Raw genomic sequence first — 19,533 nt, forward strand, 5'->3', positions numbered from 1 at the left:
CATTTTAACCATTGTAAGTAGTGCTGCTATGAACATTTGTGTACAGGTTTTCATTTGAACACCTGTCTCTATTAAATAGTTCTTTTGGGTGGAAATGGCCAGATTATCTGATAATCCTGTTTAACTTTTGAGAAACTGCCAAACTATTTTCTACAGTGGCCACGCCGTTTTACGTTTCCACCGGCAGTGTATTTCAGTACATTCCAGTTGGGAGGGTTCCAATATCTCCAATCTTTGCCAACACTTATTTTCCTTTTTTTCTAAATGCAGTCATCCTACTTAGTGTGAAGTGGTATCTCATTGTGGTTTTGATTTGCATTTCCCTGATGACAAACGATGTTAAGGATTTTTTTTTTTGTACTTGTTGGCTATTTCTGTGTCTTAGTTGGAAAAACATGTATTCAAACGCTTTGCCAATTTTTTAATTGGGTTGTTGATGGGTAAATAAAGTTTTGTTGGGAACAGGGTTGGGATTAGGGTCAAATGAGTGAGGTACGATTATGCAACTACAGGGATGTATTCTATCTTAAATGTTTGATGCTTTGTCCATCATATTTATCATATTTTTGCATTAATTTTGATTTTAAAAAAATATTGCACCAATTGTCTTGTTGACAAAATTAATGACACCCTTTAAAATCTGTACCAGAGACCAGTACCTCACTCACCTCACTGCAGTCCCAGCTGCGTTTAAATATCTGGTGGAAAAACAGGCAAGCAGTCTGGAAATGCGCAGTCCCAGCAGGGAAGTAGGCCTGGCTGCGGGGTCGCGGCCTAGGGCATTGGGCGCCGGATACAGAGAACTAGAAACCGGGAACTGTCCAGCACGCCCGTGCCTGTCCTGGCCCTTCTCCCATGCAAGGCTGAGCGCAGCTCTGTCCGGGCTACCCTAGACAGACTCCATCGTGGCCAGGGCCGACCTCTCTGCCTTTCTTGTCCTTTCCCGCCCGTTATCGCAGGAAACCCCCGACTCTATCGACAGCGGGAAAGAGGCTCTGAGACTGGAGAGGAAACCACGGACCTGCAGGGCCCGCCTCGCCTCTCCGCTAAGCCAAGTGGTGTTCCCAACTTGCTTCGACTTGCTTCCGTGCGCTCAGGTCGACTGCCCGGTCCAGCCGTGGTAATGGAGTGGCCAGGCACGCGGCAGCCACTGTCCCTTAGGCATGCGATGGCCTAGGGGCCAGACGCTCGGCGCGGTACCCTCGCCCGGCCCGCCAGCGCCCCCCTCCAGCCGCAGGCACTGTCCCATACGAAGGCGAAGGCGCCAGCGAACTCTCGCGGGAGTGGCCACCCTGGCGCCCCTCCCCCGCCGGGCCGGGGTCTGTGCCCTCCTTGGTAGGCGTAGGATGCGCGGGATGGAGCGCGCATGCGCACTGGCCGCCAGCCGAGGACGGATGTGGGCGTCCGGAAGCTAGACGTGTCCCCTGGGCGTGACTTGGCACTGCCGCGTCGCAGTTGCCGCATTCGCCGCATTCGCTGCAGGCGCGAGGTTGGGTGCAGGCAGCTGTTTGAGCCTCGAGGCATCGACGGACGGACAGACGGACGGACTGACTGACGATGCCGCGCTCTCACAGGCCTCCGCCTACCGCGCAGCGGGCTGCCACTGGCCCAGCAGCCGAGCCCAAGTCTGAGGGCGTTGTGGCTATGACTTTCAAGATTTTTCTCCTTTTTGCAGGGCTTATGGTTAAAGTTCCTGTGGGGTTATATTTTTCCTGCAAATTACTTCTTTTCCAAAGTCTGATGTTGATGTCCCCTGAAGACAGCGGCTTTTATGCGACCATTGTCGCAGTGGTCGGGCTTCATGTGGTGCTGGCAATTTTCGTCTTCATAGTGTGGAAGGAGGGCTTGCCCCAGTGGCGGGAAAACAAAAACGAATAGAGCAGCTTCTTCAGAGCTGCAGACGTGGGGGGTGGGGAAATACCTAAAGGGTTTTTGTCTTGTTTCTTGTTCGTATTGAACGTGCTTTTTTTTTTTTTTTTTAAAGGGGAAGGGTGGGTGGGGAGGGAATTAAATATTTACTGCAGCTAAGACTTCAGTAAAATTGGGGGTGGGGGGAGGGTTGACATTTTCCGACTGCCTGTTACGTGCCAAGTGCTTTTTGTTAAGGACATAATGTTTTTGACTGGGGATCATGTTTGGCTGATGTAAATATTAATGCCAAAATAGGAGCTAGGATGAAAGTAACACTGTAATTAGTAGTAGAATTTATTTCATATTAAAATGTGTCGTGACGTAATTTTTATGGCTTGGCTCAAGCAACAATTTTCAGAGTGCACGTAAGTATCAATGCGTAAAACTTAACATTTTACAGTGTTATTTGGTATTATTCTCTATGAAGCTGCCTGGATCGGTCTCCTTTTCCCATTGGTTAATTGGTTAATGCTCAGATTGTGGCTCCTAGAATCGATCTGTGTGTTCCCGGTCTTGGCATCTCATTATGTCATTTGCTGTATTTTTTGATATATTATTGTACGTGCAAATTGAGGTGAATTTGTTGTTTTAGATTAAGACTGTTAGACTCAAGCTACAACGAGGTGTCTCTGATGTAAAAAACTGCAGTTTAAGATTATGGTAAATCCTTCCCTGCAGTACGTGTTAAACAATGACCTCATTCTTACGCAGATTTAATACATGGTTTTTTTCCACTATTATTTTCTGCTTGTTATTAGTAGCATTTTGATAAGGTCTAGGGAATAGGTATGAAATCCCAAGGGAGAAATGTCGGCTTTCTTACAGTGGAATTTGGAGACCAGCATAAGAATGCAGAAACATCTCTCTTTTGCTGGAAAGGCTATTATTGTTAGGCTAATATTAGACTAAAAGTTTCACCTTAATTCAGATTCTGCCTGTGTTGTTAATTATTTGTAGAGTTTATACTTTAAGAATTTTCTTATTGGTAGTTTTACAAGGATGTACATTTTACTGTAGTTTTGGTTTCATGGTTCATGAACACTACCTGGATTCTAATTCTTATTTTCATCATTGATTTTAGAATGGGTATAAATATGGCAAAATGGAATAAGGAAGTGTTTGTTTATTGAAAGCCAAATAATCTATAATGACAAAAATGCAAAAGTAGCTTGGACTTGTTCCATTTTTGCACATAAATACTGTATTCATGTAAAAGTCTTTCAAAAGATGCATTCCACATGAATGTAAAGATATCCTGAATGTACAGTGTGTTATTTTGAAGATTAGATAATGTGAGATAGTTTAGATGATTTCTCCCTTCTCACTCTCACGTATTTCTTTCTTCTTCCCTTAACTGCTTCTCTATCATCCTCCAATACCACCAGTACCCCACCTCAAATTATCCCATTTCCTGAGGGACTCCTTCCTCCTTTGGCTGCCTTTCTCTACTCTCCATCCCTCACTTCCCACATCTGCTTTTCCTTGTTTTTTAGAGACTGTCCAAATGGATAGATTGTATTACATCTAACTGCAGTAGAACTCATTGATTACCTTCTTTTTTCCCCTCCCCCTGGCCAATTGTTTGTCCTAAGTAGCTCTGCTGTAGAAATATGCTTGGCAAAAAATGCAGATGAAAATGAAAATACTTAATCTCCTGTTTCATATTTGTTTAGCCTCATTGATGCTACTCACAGAGATGTGGATGTGCTGTTACTGCTTTCTAACTCTGCCTACTACGTGGCCTAGTAAGTTGCTTATTGATTCAAATCTTTTGATTTTGTTTTTTAAACTTGAGTACATTTTCTTTTTAGAATTCGTAACCAAAAAATGTGAGAATATGGTTTTGTTATGTATTTTATGAAACTTCATTGAGCCCCTTTACCTTATATAACTGTTACGTCATTCTAAGTTCCTTTTATCTTTATCGGTTTGAAAGCAAGATTTTACAGTTAAATTAGTATGTTTATGTTATAGTGCATTCTTTTGGCATTTGGTGTTATTTCCTATATATTTCCCAGGTTTTGATGTATTCCATACGTTTTTATCACTAATGACCACATATCATTGTTTGCATTATTATAGGAAGTTTTTCCTCCCTGTTAGGTATTAAATTACTTACAATTTTTTGTTACTACCAATGATGCAGTTGTCTTTATGCAATAACTTGTGTGTGTGTGTGTGTGTGTGTGTGTGTGTGTGTGCATGCACCTGCGCATTTCTTTGGTTACAAGGGTATGATGAATTACGACTTTTGTGGTTTGTTGTCAGATTGATCTCCAGAAAGACTCTCAATGAACAGTGCTAGTAGCAAAATACAAGCACTTGTTTCCTCACACCTTACCAGAATTGTTCTAATTTGTATTTACTAAGTAAATATTCAATTTATTTTTGGCTTTGTGTAAACTATTGTTTTTTAGTCATTTGCCCAGATGCCTGTTGGCATATATCATATGGATTTTTCATTCTTGATTTTGGATATCAGATTTAACAGCTGTATTGTTCCCAAATACATAGTTTGTTTCTCTTTCTCTCTTTCTCCCTCCTTCTTTCCCTCTCTCCCTCTCTCCCTCTCTCCCTCCCTTCCTCTCTCTCTCCCTCTGTCTCTCGCTCTGTGTGTGTGTGTGTGTGTGTGTGTGTGCGCGCGCGCACGCACGCATGTGTTTGCCTTGTAAGTTAGGTTTTAGGTTTGTTTTCATTTTATATGAATTTTTATAAAACTGTAAATTATTTTAACCTTGTAGTTGCTTTTTTTTTTTTTTTTTTTTTTTTTCAGATGGAGTTTTGCTCTTTTTGCCCAGGCTGGAGTGCAATGGCATGATCTCTGCTCACTGCAACCTCCGCCTCTCGGGTTCAAGTGATTCTCCTGCCTCAGCCTCCTGAGTAGCTGGGATTACAGGCGCCTGCCACGATGCCCAGCGAATTTTGTATTTTTAGTAAAGACGGGGTTTCTCCATGTTGGTCAGGCTGGTCTCGAACTCCTGACCTCGTGATCCACCCGCCTCGGCCCCCTAAAGTGCTGGGATTACAGGTGTGAGCCACCACGCCTGGCCATAGTTGCTTTTTTTAACTGTTAGATCTGTAAACTTATTTTCCCTTAGCTGTTGAACTATATATATGTTATTCTTGTTTAATTTTTAACAGAGTTCTTATGTTTAACATTTTACCCCAGAATGTATGTGCTGTGGAAGATTTTGTTAACCGTATGTAACAGTTTGCAGCTATTATGCCTTCCCTGACAAGCCAAATATACTTTTGATTTAAATCCTCTTTTAACTTCATTTCCCTTTATCTAGTTATGATGATGAAGTTGATAAAGTAAACCAGTGTCAGCGACTAAGTCTAGAAAACCTGGAAAAAATTGAAATAGGTAAGTTTTAACATACTAATCAAGTCATAAAAAGCAAATGCTATTGTTTCCAAGAGGGGGTCAAATTATTTAAGCAAGAACCTGGTTTAAGTTTCACCTACAAATGCTTTTCTTCACTATTATTTTCCATTTGTTGTTAGTAGCATTTTGATGAGGTCTAGGAAATAGGGTATGAAATCCTAAGGCAGAAATGTCGGCTCTTCTTACAGTGGAATTTGGAGACCAGTATAACATCTGTTAGAAACCAGAAAGGGATATTCCAAGCTGTCTACTTCTTAGAACTTCCTTTCTATTCGTTATAGGTTAGTGATGGATATGGTCTTATCATAATAACTGTGTTCCTTTTATTATTTACCTTGTGAAGATTACCCCAGGGATCAAGAAAGCTTAAATGACTGAAATTGAAAGAGTTCTTCTAGCCTTATCAAACCAAATGGTCACCAGAAGTTTGTATTTTGTGTGCTGTCATTTATATTACGAAGAAAAATGTGTTGGGTCTTTTGAAGATAATAGAAGAAAATGTTATGTGAAACATTTAACTTTATACGTCTTCATTTGGGATTTTAGGCCCTGAACCCACTCTTTTTGGTAAGCCAAAGTTCTCCTGCATGCGACTGCACTACAGATACAAAGAAGCGAGTGGCTATTTCCACACATTGCGAGCTGTAATGCGTAATCCTGAAGAGGATGGAAAAGGTAAAAAGAGGAAGAGATGAAAGTATTCAGTGAAAACTTTCTATTTATTCTTAAAAGCCCAAATGGAATTGGGGGCATTTCATATCGTAACCAACTAAATGAGAGAGGGTCCAGGGAATAGCTTTGGAATATGAGACCTTGAAATAGCAACTCTGTTTCCAGCAACCCAGGGAAATTATCTGAATGTATTATTTAGTCTGGGGCAAGGGAATCTCTAGCGGGGATTCTCAGGGAGTTTGGCCCCATCAGTGATCATATGGGTGTCAAGGCTCTTCACATGTCATGTTCGTTTCATTTGTAGCAGGTAGGAATCATGCCTGTCTCATTCATGGCTATTGCCTTGGCATCTGTCACAGTGCTTGAACAAACATGAACTAGAACAAACTTTTAATTCCCCGATTTCATTCTTTTGCTTTTGTTCTTTTAAAATTTTAGAACATTGTGAATTAAGTGGGGAGACTAGTGAACAGGTGGCAGTTTTCTATAAATCGAAGCAAATAAATTTGTATTTAATTACACGACGACAAATTTCATTCAGCGCTAAATGGGTTAGAACTGCTATTTATTTTAGTATGTTTATGGAGAAATTGGCAGGCAGTTATATTTGGGTTGCAGATACCCTTCAGTGCATTGCAGAGATGCTGCAGATCACCAAGCAAGCCATGGGATCGGATGTACCCATAATTGAGAAGAAACTTGAGAGGTGAGTATACTGCTTCTCTCAAGAATAAAGGCATTCTTATCCAAAGTCTTATTTGTTTAAAATTATTTGCAGGGGGAAAGGGGAGGAGATCACATTATGGTAAGGTGCTGGTATTTAGAGAAGTAAGGATCAAATTTCTGCAGATCAAAATACTTTCAACATTTTTCATGTATACAATTTTCAGGTAAGTTTTAGACTTACAGAAGAGTTGCACAGGTAATTTAGAGGGTTTCCATGTACTCTTCCTTCGGCTTCCCTTTATATTACCGACTTATAACCATAGACCATTTATCAAAACTTAAGAAAGTAACCTTGGCACGGTAAGATTAACCAAAGTACGGATTTCACTAGGTGTTCACTAGCATCCTTTTTCTGTTCCAGGATCCAGTCTGGGATTCCACACTGCATTTAGTTGTCTCTATAGTTTAATGTTATTTCCTCAATCTTGTCTTTTCTTTCATAACTTTGACATTTTTTAAGAGTACTGGTCAGCTGTTTTGTAGAACATCCCTCCATCTAGGTTTGTCCAGTGTTCTTTCCTGATGAAGCTGAGGTTATGCATGGTCGGGAAGGACACCGCAGAAGCCACGTGCACTTCTCAGTGCCTCGTGCTGTGGGGAGGGAGGGTGTGATGGCCTGTGTAGTATTGTTGAGGTTAAGCTTGATTACTTGGCTGGGGTAGCATCTGCGAGGATTCTGCACTGCAAACTTTGTGTCTTCCTCTTTATAATTGCTAAATATGTAGGGGAAATTACTTTGAGACTATGTAAATATTGTTTCTATGTGAACTTAAGACTATTCATTTTCATAACCATTGTGGATCTTTTCTATAATAATTATTCCTGTCATGATCTATGGTCATTTTTCTAATTTTCATTCCTTCTACACTTGTTAATTGGAATTCTTCTGTAAAGCCACCGCACCCAGCCTCTTGTACACATTTTTAACCTATACAGGTTAATAACCTTTTATTGCCAAAGATTGTATTTTATGCATTTTCCACATTACTGTAGAATTCATAACTACCATTTAAATAGATGCCTACTGTGATCAGTTTGGAAGTGTATTGTGTGGGTTCAGAACATGGACTCTATGACTCCTGGTTCTATCAATTACTCTTTAACCTTGGAAAACATACTCCTTTACTTCAGTTTTGTTATCTGTAAGATGAGAGAAAATCCATGTCAGTGCATTGCATGAACTGAATAACGCACTCAGACCTGGCACACAGCTATTAAACTCAATTGCCAAGAATTTTGGTTGCTAAGCATTTTTTCCTTTTATAAAGAAGTCATGACAGATACCTTTGTCATGTATTACTTTTTCATGTTTAGGATGATTTCTTTAGAATAGCATCCTCAGGTTGTGAATCTGGATTAAAAGATGTGGGTATTTCACTTGTCCCTAACAGTGCCATACAAAGGTTATTGCTTATCCTCAGTTTCAAGAAAAACTCTGAAGACCCAGAGTTTCATTATCTTGAGTGATATGGCATTTAAAATATGCTTAGGATATCCCTCTAGGTGTGTTTAAAAGTTTTGATACAGAGTAACACTGACTGTCTCCACAAGTATTTACGTAGGTGGTATTTTGCCAAGAGAACCGGTCTGAGAGCAAGGGCCCTGCAAGGATTTTGCCATCCTTGACACAACTCACGTGGCCACAAGTGATACATTTTTAACTCCTAAGTAAACTGATGAGAGGAAACATTGAAATTTTTTCTAAATACTTTGTAGAGAAAATAGTATGTTTTAAACACTAGGCTTTTGAATTTGGAAAAAGAATGCCTATCAACAGATTATTTCATATTTAAAAAGTGTGGCTTTTCTTTCTAATGAGCATCTGTCAGGTTTTGTGGTCCACATTCTGCTAGTGAAGAGAGCCATTTGGCCAGAAGAAAATTGTTCAGGCTTTTGTTAAAGAATTACTTTAACCCATAATTTTTCTGCAGTATGCTCATGATCAGTGATCTTGCATGATCCAACAGTACAAATGCACACACTGAGACATTTGTGGCAAATAGCATCAACTTTTCTTTCTTATTTATAGCTGTCATGAGGGATACCAAAGGAGAGAAGACACTAATTGTTAAATGTCCCAAATCTTTTAAAATCAGGTAACCCACAGGACATATAAGAAAATGGAAGTCTTACTCCTGTCTCCCCCCATCTGAATTTGAGCCACACTGGGATGTGTATAGATAACCTTAGTTAAGGTGCTGCAGGTTCCCATTTGTAGTCAGAGATGTCTTTGCTGATTGTACAGATGGTGGCTGTGCCAGACCTGCACTGCTCACAATGGTAGCCACTCACCACATGTGGTTGTGAAGCCTTTTAGAATGCGACTAGGCTGAATTCAGGTGTGCTGTAATTATAGAACACTACACATTGCGTATATTGAATTAGTCCAAAAAGGAATATTAATCATCTTTTAACATTTTTATGTTGAAATATTTTGTATATATTGGGTTAAATGAAATACTGTTAATTTCACTGCTGCTTTCTAATGTGGCTGCTAGAAAAATCGTAATTATGTATGTATTTCATATATTTCTATTGGATAGCACTGTTTTAATGTCAACTCTGAGGGTTATCTGTCAGTTAGCAATGCACTGTTTTCAAGAAGTTGGGACCAATTTGAATAAGTGTTTTCACTTATGTTAATAACTGGAACTGGCATATTGGATTCCATGGAATTAACTTTTTTTCTCTTCTAATTTGTAGGAAGAGCAGTAAACCTCACGAAGACATCATTGGTATCAGGTCTCAAAACCAAGGTTCTTTGGCCCAGGGAAAGAATTTTTTAATGAGCAAATTTTCATCTCTAAATCAAAAAGTGAAGCAGACCAAATCCAATGTAAATATTGGCAACCTCCGAAAGCTAGGAAACTTTACCAAACCTGAAATGAAAGTTAACTTTCTAAAACCAAACTTAAAAGTAAATCTTTGGAAATCAGATAGTAGTCTTGAAACTATGGAAAACACAGGAGTGATGGATAAGGTTCAGGCAGAGTCTGATGGGGACATGTCTTCAGATAATGACTCATACCACTCTGATGAATTCCTTACAAATTCTAAGTCTGATGAAGACAGGCAGCTAGCTAACTCATTAGAGAGTGTAGGGCCAATAGATTACGTTCTTCCTAGTTGTGGTATTATTGCCTCAGCGCCTCGATTGGGCAGTCGGTCCCAGTCTCTTAGCAGCACAGATAGTAGCATTCATGCTCCTTCAGAGATTACTGTTGCTCATGGGAGTGGGCTTGGAAAAGGCCAGGAGTCTCCTTTGAAGAAAAGTCCTTCTGCTGGCAACGTACACATATTGACTGGCTTTGCCAAGCCTATGGATATTTACTGCCACAGATTTGTGCAAGATGCACAAAACAAAGTGACCCACCTATCAGAGACCAGGTCTGTGTCTCAGCAGGCTAGTCAGGAAAGAAATCAAATGACCAATCAAGTTTCAAATGAAGAAACCCAATCAGAATCAACAGAACAGACACCTTCTCGGCCATCGCAGTTAGATGTCTCTCTTTCTGCAACAGGCCCCCAGTTTTTGTCAGTTGAGCCAGCGCATTCGGTTGCATCTCAAAAAACCCCCACCTCCGCTTCCAGCATGCTTGAACTTGAGACAGGGCTTCATGTAACTCCTTCTCCTTCAGAGAGCAGTAGCAGCAGAGCAGTCTCTCCGTTTGCCAAGATTCGAAGTTCCATGGTCCAGGTTGCTAGTATTACCCAAGCTGGATTAACCCATGGGATAAACTTTGCAGTGGCAAAAGTTCAGAAGAGTCCTCCAGAACCTGAAGTCATTAATCAAGTCCAGCAAAATGAACTTAAAAAGATGTTTATACAATGCCAGACGCGGATAATTCAGATTTAGCTTTTAGCCATAAGAATCCTTCCATGGCTCTTATTTAAAAATATGAAATTTTCACCTCTTGGGGTATTTTAATTGTACTGTCTGAACCCAGGGATCACAAAGTCTGTTCATTGGAAAGGGTTTTAAATGGAGTCTGAACCTGAGTAGATTTCCAAATTTTACAGCCAGGACTACAGAAGTGCATCATTCTAGAATGTGTAGACCTGAGTAGCTTATACACTACAGAGCACTTTGCTTATTTGAAAGTAATTCAGCAACAGGTCACTTTGGGATATAACCTGAACCTTTTTTTGGAGTGGGGTGGGTAGACTACATTAAGTAGACACAAGGGCTGGACATGCAGATGCTTAGGGGATTAGCGTTTTTCATAATTTGTTCTGTTTGTCAGTTCATTCCTGTGTGTTCTTACCTCTACAAAGTAAATTACACATTTAGTTTTTAGTGACTTTAACATGTTACTGAAGCATTTGAATATAAAGCTATTTTAGTTTTGATGGCTTAACTATTCTCTGAGTTGTTGAGGGTTATTGACACTAGAGAAATGAATTCTCATTTGATCCTAATTTTCCCCGTATTCTACTTGAACACATTAAAAATACTCTGCTGCCTATACAATGTAAACCTAGGAGCATTAAGACTTGTCACACAGTAAACCTGATACATCAGAGGTGAATACCAGCACCTATTAGGTTTCATTTTGCTGTTTTCAGGAATGTAAGAACACCCATATTGGCTACTGGAAATTCTAGAAGTCAGTCAGGTTTTAATTTATTCCAGGAGGGGCATCCTCGACATCTTATGTAGACGATCCACAACTTCAAAATTTAGTCTGGGCCTAGTGCAGTGGCTCACACCTATAATCCCAACACTGGGAGACCAGGAGTTTTGAGACCAGCCTGGGAAACATCTGTCTCTACAAAAAAATACAAAAATTAGCTGGGCATAGTGGTGCATGCCTGTGTTTCTAGCTACGCAGGAGGATTGCTTGAGCCCATGAGGTTGAGGCTGCAGTGAGCTGTGATTGTGCCACTGACCTCCAGCCTGGGGGACAGAGCAAGACCGTGTCTCAAAAAAAATTTAGTCTGAAACACAGTTGTGCTGAATCTGTCTGACTATAACTCTGACCACACAGAACCAGGGCTGCCCCTGTAATCCCCACAGTAAGAAAGTTGTACGGCATATTCCAAAAAGTATTGGTTCGTCTGGTATCTTTAGAGCTTTACTCTGTTGAAGTGACTGATTCTCAGCTGAACATTATGTCGTAACTTTGATAAGCATTCCACTTTTGTTATTAGTGCTATTTTTTTTTTACGTGTTAAATCTTGTGATTATTAAAATAAAGTACCATTGTAATTTAAAGTGACAAATGTGTATGAGAATTCCTTGCATAACAGATTAAAGAATTTGTAAATGGCAAATTTGCTATAACTGAACACTTGGTCTAGCTGTTGCCAGTATGTTACTCCTTTGAAATATACTCATGATTTAAAAAGTGAAATGGATCAGAAACTATACTTTAAATCCAAACATTCAAAACTGAATGCTTGCTTCTACCAACTTTTCTTCGGGGTCCTGAAAATATTAAGGGTTCCCAACATGGGAGAAAATACAACCCAACATTAGGTGATAAAATACACGTTTAAACTCTACAGAAATTGGTTCGAAAGAGATCTCTGAAAAATCATTTTAAGAAGGCAAAGTTCCAAACAGGGTTACACAGGAGTCTACTCAGTTTCCTGGCCATACAGGATTAACGCTGTGTCTTACGTTAGAGCAACAAACTTGACTGTCCGTGTATATATAGGTGAGGGACAAAGGGTTTCTGCAGCCAAGCACTGCACTCCATTCCGCTGCCTGGGCGGGCCTTGAGCAGGAAGGTCCCTCTTGCACCACCTCCTCCACTTCAGCTCAGCTCTCTCATGTCTTCCACCAAGAGGACATGGTCTTTTTCCACACAGATCACATGGGATGGTGAATCTTACTCATGAAAAACAGCCCAAGGTACTGCTAATTTGGACGTTTTATTTATTGGAAAGGTTCTTTCAAGGGAACTTTTCTGCAAGACCAAGCAATGTATGTATTTTTCTTTGGTAAATTACAATTTACATTGGCACAAAAAACACATGGTGACTAATCTACTCTGCTCTAGGACAGTTAAAGAAAATGTGTTTTATCCTCACAAATCCAGTGAAGCCTTCATTTTATTTCTAAAAGTTTAAGGAAGGTCTAGTCTACCAGTTATAAAAATGAAAACCAGTTCAACTCTAATATAAACATTATTTACATTTGTTTATAAAAATAGATTTGAGTTTAGGAAAAGTTGAACAACTAGTAATTTTTACTTCTTCAGTTATTAGGTACAATGAATTCCTTGATTTTTCAAGGCTGACCCTGTTTCCTTGGTTAACAATTTCAATTTAGGCCTTATAGGAAAAAACGTAAGGGATCCTTTATTCTGCCTCCAACTAGGTAAGTTATTTGATACCACTGACAGCTTAAAAAGTAATGTCCTAACCTTTCTGAAGATTCTGGTTGCCATAACCATGCTACTACAGTCTGTTAGTTTGCTCTATTAAAACTAATTGGTCTGGAGAAAACCTACCTGCAGTTGTACAAGGCTGTTACTGGAGTAGCAGATGTTAGCTGATCTAACATACTTGGAACCAACTGATGATCCCATATAAAATGCCAAAAATCCAATAGAATCAAAGCAACTAAATGACATTAAGAAAATAAAAACTTTTTCTAAAGGGGGTATTGCTTTTTAAGTTTACTATTTTGTTTTCATATTTGGGCACAACTTTGTAGCACAGCATTCCCTTATGCATGGTTCTCAAATGCACTGGGATAGGAGAAAATAAAGACAATGTAGTGTCTTGGTTTCTTTTGCCCCCAAAAGCCACATTCAATCCGTTTAAAGGACTCTTATTCAGAGATTGTCCTTTTATGAAAAAAATGGTGATAATACAGTGATTTATTCAGATTACTTGGCAAGGTAAATTGGCAACCTTATAGTACCCCAGATTTTTGGAAATATTACTACCGGTCCATAAAATACAAAAGTCTGGGAACCACTGCCATGTACAGGTTTAGTTTTGCAGGCTGTTAACAAATGTTAAGTGGGAAAAAGTTTCTGTGGCCAAACATCTGGGAAATGACAGTACAGAATTTCATGTAGTCATGTGAATCAATGGCAAGTACGCCTCCGTTCCCCAAAGATGGACTACTGAATGCACCCCAACCCACTGTGAACTGGAAAAACAGAGAACTAGAAAACATAAGAAATCCGAAGCACGATTCCTCTGACTTTGAAACTGCAACAACCTTCTTCATTTCAGCATTTCAACAGTCTGGCCTATGACTCAGCTGAAGCTAAGGAAATGGTACAATCAGCAACATTATCAATATTAAACTTTTAATATCAAATACTTTTTTTACATCATTACTAATTTATATAATTATAAAACAAACTTCAAAAGCTCCATGAAATCAGTAAGGTAAAAGTCCTTACTGAATATCATATAAACATCAGATGTTACCAGGCTTGATTTCAGGAAATGTCACTGGTTTGTGATAGAAATTACCTATAAAACAATGTGGTATAAATGAATATCTGAATTTTACAATTATGTGGCTACAATTTGCCCATTACTCTTCATAGGTATCACATCTTTAAAGTTCATTTCCATTCACACATTTTTGCTGCTGAAGCCTCGTTCTTCTTAAAGACTCTAGCTGCTTTGCTCTCAGCCATCGTTCTCTTGACAGCGTTGTCTGACCAGCACTGAGAGACAGACACCTGGTTTGAAACACAGAAACAAATACAAGTCTAGAGCTGGGATAGTAAGTTTTAAGTTTTTTTTAAAACCTAGGAATACTTTGTGAAAACACAGACCACGTTAGGAGACAAGACCGTATGGTAGTTGCACACAAGTCAACAGCCAAGTTAGGCTTCTACAAAGAAATCGTTGAAGAGTCAGAATTGGAAAGTGGCTCACTCTTTGAAGCTTAGAGAACAAGCAGCATGCCTGTTCCACTGAAGAAGAGAGCACCAGCCAAACTCGATTCCCCCTCAATGAGCCCTTTCATACAGCGTTTTTAAAAGGAAAAGTTCATTTCCGTTTTTAGAAGTCTGCCTCAGTTACTGCTGAATAACTCAGAAGACATATACACAAGCTTACGGAAACAGCAATAATGGACATGCGCCACTTACCGAGCCACCACGAGCAGCTGGTGAAGATCATCAGCAGTGATGCTCTGAGGGTCGTTCTTCCGCATTTCCACAAAGTCATCTTCAACTGCCTTTATCAAAAGAGTAAATGTAAATGATGTGCATTTTTGTAAGGAAGAGAAAATTAACATGGTTCCTTGACTGATGTAGTAAGGTGGATGTCAGCCTCTTAGACAAAGGAGGCAATATGGGTGAAAGTACCAAAGCATATATATACATAATGCTGCTGATGAAAATAAAATAATGAAACTCAGATTCATTTAAGGTCAAGCAAACATATAAATCAGCAACTGGCATAGGAAACAATGCTTTTCCACAAAGGAAGAGTGATGTTAGTGAAAATGGCAGAGAAGGGACCGCAGAAAACTGTCTCTACTGTTAACACTGATCAAAATCAGCTTTTTAAAAACTAGAAATAAAACCACACTTGCAGCAATCCAGAGAGCATTTATGCAAGAAAACCAGGTGATTATTGGTAAGAATGTTGAGCCTTGCAGCATTTTAACATGTCCTACTCCTAAATTCCAACCCCTTCCCCTCCAGGCGATAATTAGTAGCTTCAAAAATCAACAGTCTGGCAGCCACCGGAGAGAGAACAGGGCTAGGGCTCCTTCCAAGTGCCATTCCCGGAGAACTGTCATCTGACCACCTGTCTGGTGGCTCCCTGGAAGGACCCATTTGCAAGGTTGTCTTTAACCTGACTGGAAGCCTGTCTACTATGAACCACCTCTTTCCCCAGGGCATTTATCAAAAACAGTCGGAAGAAATTACCAATCACCTTAGCTACCTGAGACACTGGGTAACAGCTGCGGCAAACAGACTAACCCAAACCCTTAAACGGAAAAGCTAGCTGGGAAATGACATGTCTGTAGAGGGCTCTGAAAACCTCAAGTATGTAACTCCTAGGAACTCAGAAGGCTGCAGTGCAGACATGCTCAGAGACCTTAACTCCCACCTCTGCATAACCTGGAGGCTCTGTGCGAGCAGGAAATGAAGGCTAAGACAGGCTTGTAAATTGTATAGCTAAGTGTTGAATTGAAGGCTTGCCCCAACTTTTATTTTTATTTATGATTATTATTCACCCTTAGACTGGGAGACTACTTCCCAGCATTTAAGGAAATTTCTTTCCAATCATTAACCACAAAACTAACAGAGCAGAGACTTCAGTGCCCACATGTGACAAAGATACAGACTTTATAGAATTAGTGAAAAAGTTACTAAACAACCTACCAACAGTAACAAACAGCAACAACAATAAACCCTAGGGAGGTTTAATTTCCAGAGTAACTTCCAAAGCAGAGTTGCCATATTATATAATTTTAAATGTCTGGTTGTGGCTAGATGTGGTGGCTTATGCCTGTAATCCCAACACATTGGGAGGCCAAAGTGGGAGGACTACTTGAAGCCAGGAGTTGACCAGCCTAGGCAATAAAGCAAGACCTCATCACTACCAAAAAAAGAAAAGAAAAAACAAACAAAAAAAACTTTAGTTGGGCATGGTGGTGCACACCTATGGTCCCAGCTACTAAGGCAAGAGGATCACTTGAGCCCAGCAGTTTAAGGCTGCATGAGCTGTGGCTGTGCTACTTACTATTCCAGCCTGGGTGATACAGTGAGACCCCACTGACCAAATAAAATGTCTGGTTTTCAACAAAAAAGTACAAAGAAACCAGAAGGTATGGCTCACACTTTGGGGATAAGGGAGTCAGTAGAAAACTGTCCCAGAGGAAACTCAAACATTAGACAAAAAGACTCTAAATTGGCTATTTTAAACATTCAAAGAAATAAAGGAAACCACATAAAAAGAACTTCAGGAAAATATGAGAATCACCAAATAGTATCAATAAAAAGAGAGAAATAATTTTTTAGAAGAAGGAAATAAAAATTCTGGAGTTGAAAAATATAGTAAAAATTCTCTAGAGGTGCTCAGATTTGATCAGGCAGGAGAAAATCACTAAACTTGAAGATAAGTTCACTGAGATTAGTCTAAGAAACAGAACAAAAAAAGAAGAATGAGGGAAAATGAACAGAGCCTTGAAGACCTGTGGGATACCATTAAATGCACCATCAGATACACAGTGGGAGTGTCAGAAGGAGAGCAGAGAGAAATGAGGCAGAAAGAAACATGGCCAAAACCTTCCCAAACTTGTTGAAAACTTCCCCAAAATATGAATTATTCTGCACCTCCAAGAAGCTCAACAAACTCCATGTAGGATAAACTCAGAGATCCACACATAGACACATCATAGTCAAAACTGTCAAAAGCCACAAAATCTTGAAAGCAGTGACAGAAAAATGACTCAGTGTGTACAAAGGATCCTTATCAGAAACTAGTTGGCTTCTCAGTAGAAACCAGAGGCCAGAAAGTGGTGGGAGGACATATTCGAAATGATGAGACAAAGACTATAAACCAAGAATTCTACATCCAGCAAAACTAGCCTTAAGGAGAAATTAAGACATTCCCAGATAAACAAAAACTTAAAAGAGGGCTGGGCGAGGTAGCTCACACCTCTAATTCCAGAATTTTGGGAGGCTAAGGAGAGAGGATCACTTGAACCCAGGAGTTCGAGACTACCTGGGCAACATAAAGAGATCCCCTATCTGCGCGCGCGCGCGCGCACACACACACACACACACACACACACACACAAACAAAACAAAAAATACCAAAAACCAAAGAATTAGCTGGGCACAGTGGCACATGCCTGTGGTCCCAACTACTCAGGAGGCTGAAGTGGGAGGATCGCTTGAGCCTGGGGGGGTTGAGGCTGCAGTGAGCCATCATCACAACAGTGCACTCTAGCCTGGATGACACAGCGAGACCCTGTCTCAAAAAAAAAAGAAAAAAAAAAGAATTTGCACAAGTAGACCTGCCATGCAAGAAACACTAAAGACAGTTCTTCAGGCTGAAATGAAAAGATACTAGACAGTAACATGAACCCACATGAGGAAATAAAGGGTGCTGGTAGAAGTGATTGCATAGGCAAATAGAAAAAATAGTACAGAAGTCTTTTCCATTTCTAACTTTTTTCTCTAAAAGACAACTGCAAAAGCAGTAATTCTAAATGTGTTGATGGACATACAATGTACTGAGAGGTAATTGTATGACAGCAGCACAAGGGAGAGGAGAAGGAACGGAATTATAAAGGGGCAAAGTCTTTGTAAAATATAATTAAACTGGCATTAGCCACACAAATTTTTTTTAAACTAAAAATACCTAAACAAACTGGCATTAATCCCTAATAGATGATTATACTAACATGTTAAGTTTATCCCCCGAAGACAACTACTAAGAAAATAACTTTAAGAAACTTCAAGGGATTAAAATGGGACACTGGAAAATACCTATTTCAAACAAAAAGACAATAATGGAGTAACAGAGGAATAAAAAAAGACATGACAGAAAACAAATAGCAAAATTACCTTATCAGTAATTATGGTAAATGTAAATTGGTTGCATACTGCAATTCAACACAGGGAAATCCTTTATTTTAACCTAGACATACCTTGGTTATTTCATCAGATATGCTATATTCCAAGAATCTCAAAAGGGTTAGATAAATGCGGAATTTGTTCAGCACGGAAGGCAGCACCGCTGAGAGAAGGCTGTTCATGTACTCCTCCATGTTTGGTGGAATTAGCTGGGGCTGTAAGTGAATCTGGCAGTCTGCCTGAAAAGAGAAGGAGTACACTGTATTTTCTGAGTTCCTAAATTAATCTACATTTTTAAAGAAAGATGCATCATCTCTGTCAGCCCCTATGGGAATTAGAAAATACCACTTATTATTTAGGGGGAGGGAATAATGTTTTTTTTTCTGTGTGTGAGACAGGGTTTTGTCCTGTCGCCCAGGCTGGAGTGCAGTGGTGTGATTGCAGCTCACTGCAACCTGCCTCCCAGGCTCAAGTGATCCTCCCACCTCAGCCTCCTTAGTAGTGGGACCACAGATGCATGCCACCATGCCTGGCTAATTTTGGATTTTTTGTAGAGACAAGTTTCGTCATGTTGTCCAGGCTGGCCTCAAAGTCCTGGGCTCACGCAATCCACCTGCCTTGGCCTCCCAAAGTGCTAGGATTACAGGCGTGAGCCACCGCAGCCAGTGAGCATCTATTTTTAATATTAATTTACATGCTTTATAACTACCTCAGAAATAATCATGAAAGCTTTTTCTTGGTTACTTATGTTTCCTCAATGGTATCAGTAAGCACACAAAAATGTAGCCAACCTCTAAAAAGCAGCTAATTAAAAAGGTCTATCAATACTTGCACACAGAAAACATATCCTTGAGCCATTTCATTCTTAGCCAAAGGCGGTTTCTCATCAATCGCAGGTGAATACTATTATTCAGAGACTACACACCATTTGACAACTGGGAGCATTTCCCATCATCCGCAGAATTAAAAGCTCTCTTTACCAGCCACTCTGAAGACATACCAGAGCATTTCACCATAAAGCATGAAAATAACTATCAAGTGACCAAGGACATTTTAAAAGGAACTCTAAAATATTTTTCACATAAGATTAGCAGAAAACAATGGGTCAAAGGTAGCAAGAACAGAAGTCTGGATGTTAAAATCAGGCAATCTCGCTATGCTCAGATGTGGGTGTTTCTGCTGCCAACAGCCTTGCTGGTCTCATGACTTGCTGATACCTGAGCTTGGTAGATGTAAGGTTTTCATCCATGGCAGTGCAAAATACTCAATTCCCTTAATGATCAGCAGTCAGTTTTTTTTTACAACAAATGTAACTTA

At 39.8% G+C, this 19,533-nt stretch overlaps 2 protein-coding genes across 5 annotated transcripts in view; one reads left to right on the plus strand and one right to left on the minus strand.

Moving 5' to 3' along the window:
- Positions 1 to 11,920, plus strand: part of INPP5F (inositol polyphosphate-5-phosphatase F) — a 101,730-nt gene extending 89,810 nt beyond the window's left edge. For 2 of the 3 annotated variants that reach the window (XM_031015133.3, XM_031015135.3), the window contains 5 exons: positions 3,585 to 3,656; positions 5,205 to 5,278; positions 5,846 to 5,974; positions 6,590 to 6,677; positions 9,401 to 11,920. In XM_031015133.3, coding sequence (XP_030870993.3) covers positions 3,585 to 3,656; positions 5,205 to 5,278; positions 5,846 to 5,974; positions 6,590 to 6,677; positions 9,401 to 10,553 — 1,516 coding nt within the window. In that variant the 3' untranslated portion in view covers positions 10,554 to 11,920. Of the gene's footprint in view, positions 1 to 2,185; positions 2,277 to 3,584; positions 3,657 to 5,204; positions 5,279 to 5,845; positions 5,975 to 6,589; positions 6,678 to 9,400 lie in introns of those variants that run through there. The other variant, XM_004050187.5, reaches the window with a different exon arrangement.
- Positions 11,921 to 12,555: 635 nt separating this feature from the next.
- Positions 12,556 to 19,533, minus strand: part of MCMBP (minichromosome maintenance complex binding protein) — a 43,146-nt gene continuing 36,168 nt past the window's right edge. For both annotated transcript variants that reach the window (XM_004050188.5, XM_019034660.4), the window contains exons 14-16: positions 18,291 to 18,455; positions 14,767 to 14,855; positions 12,556 to 14,352 (exon numbers count right to left, since the gene is read on the minus strand). In XM_004050188.5, the coding sequence (XP_004050236.1) occupies positions 14,226 to 14,352; positions 14,767 to 14,855; positions 18,291 to 18,455 (381 nt within the window). In that variant the 3' untranslated portion in view covers positions 12,556 to 14,225. The remainder of the gene's footprint in view (positions 14,353 to 14,766; positions 14,856 to 18,290; positions 18,456 to 19,533) is intronic.

The sequence above is a fragment of the Gorilla gorilla genome, chromosome 8 (genome assembly GCF_029281585.2).
Source record: "Gorilla gorilla gorilla isolate KB3781 chromosome 8, NHGRI_mGorGor1-v2.1_pri, whole genome shotgun sequence".
NCBI lineage: Eukaryota > Metazoa > Chordata > Mammalia > Primates > Hominidae > Gorilla > Gorilla gorilla.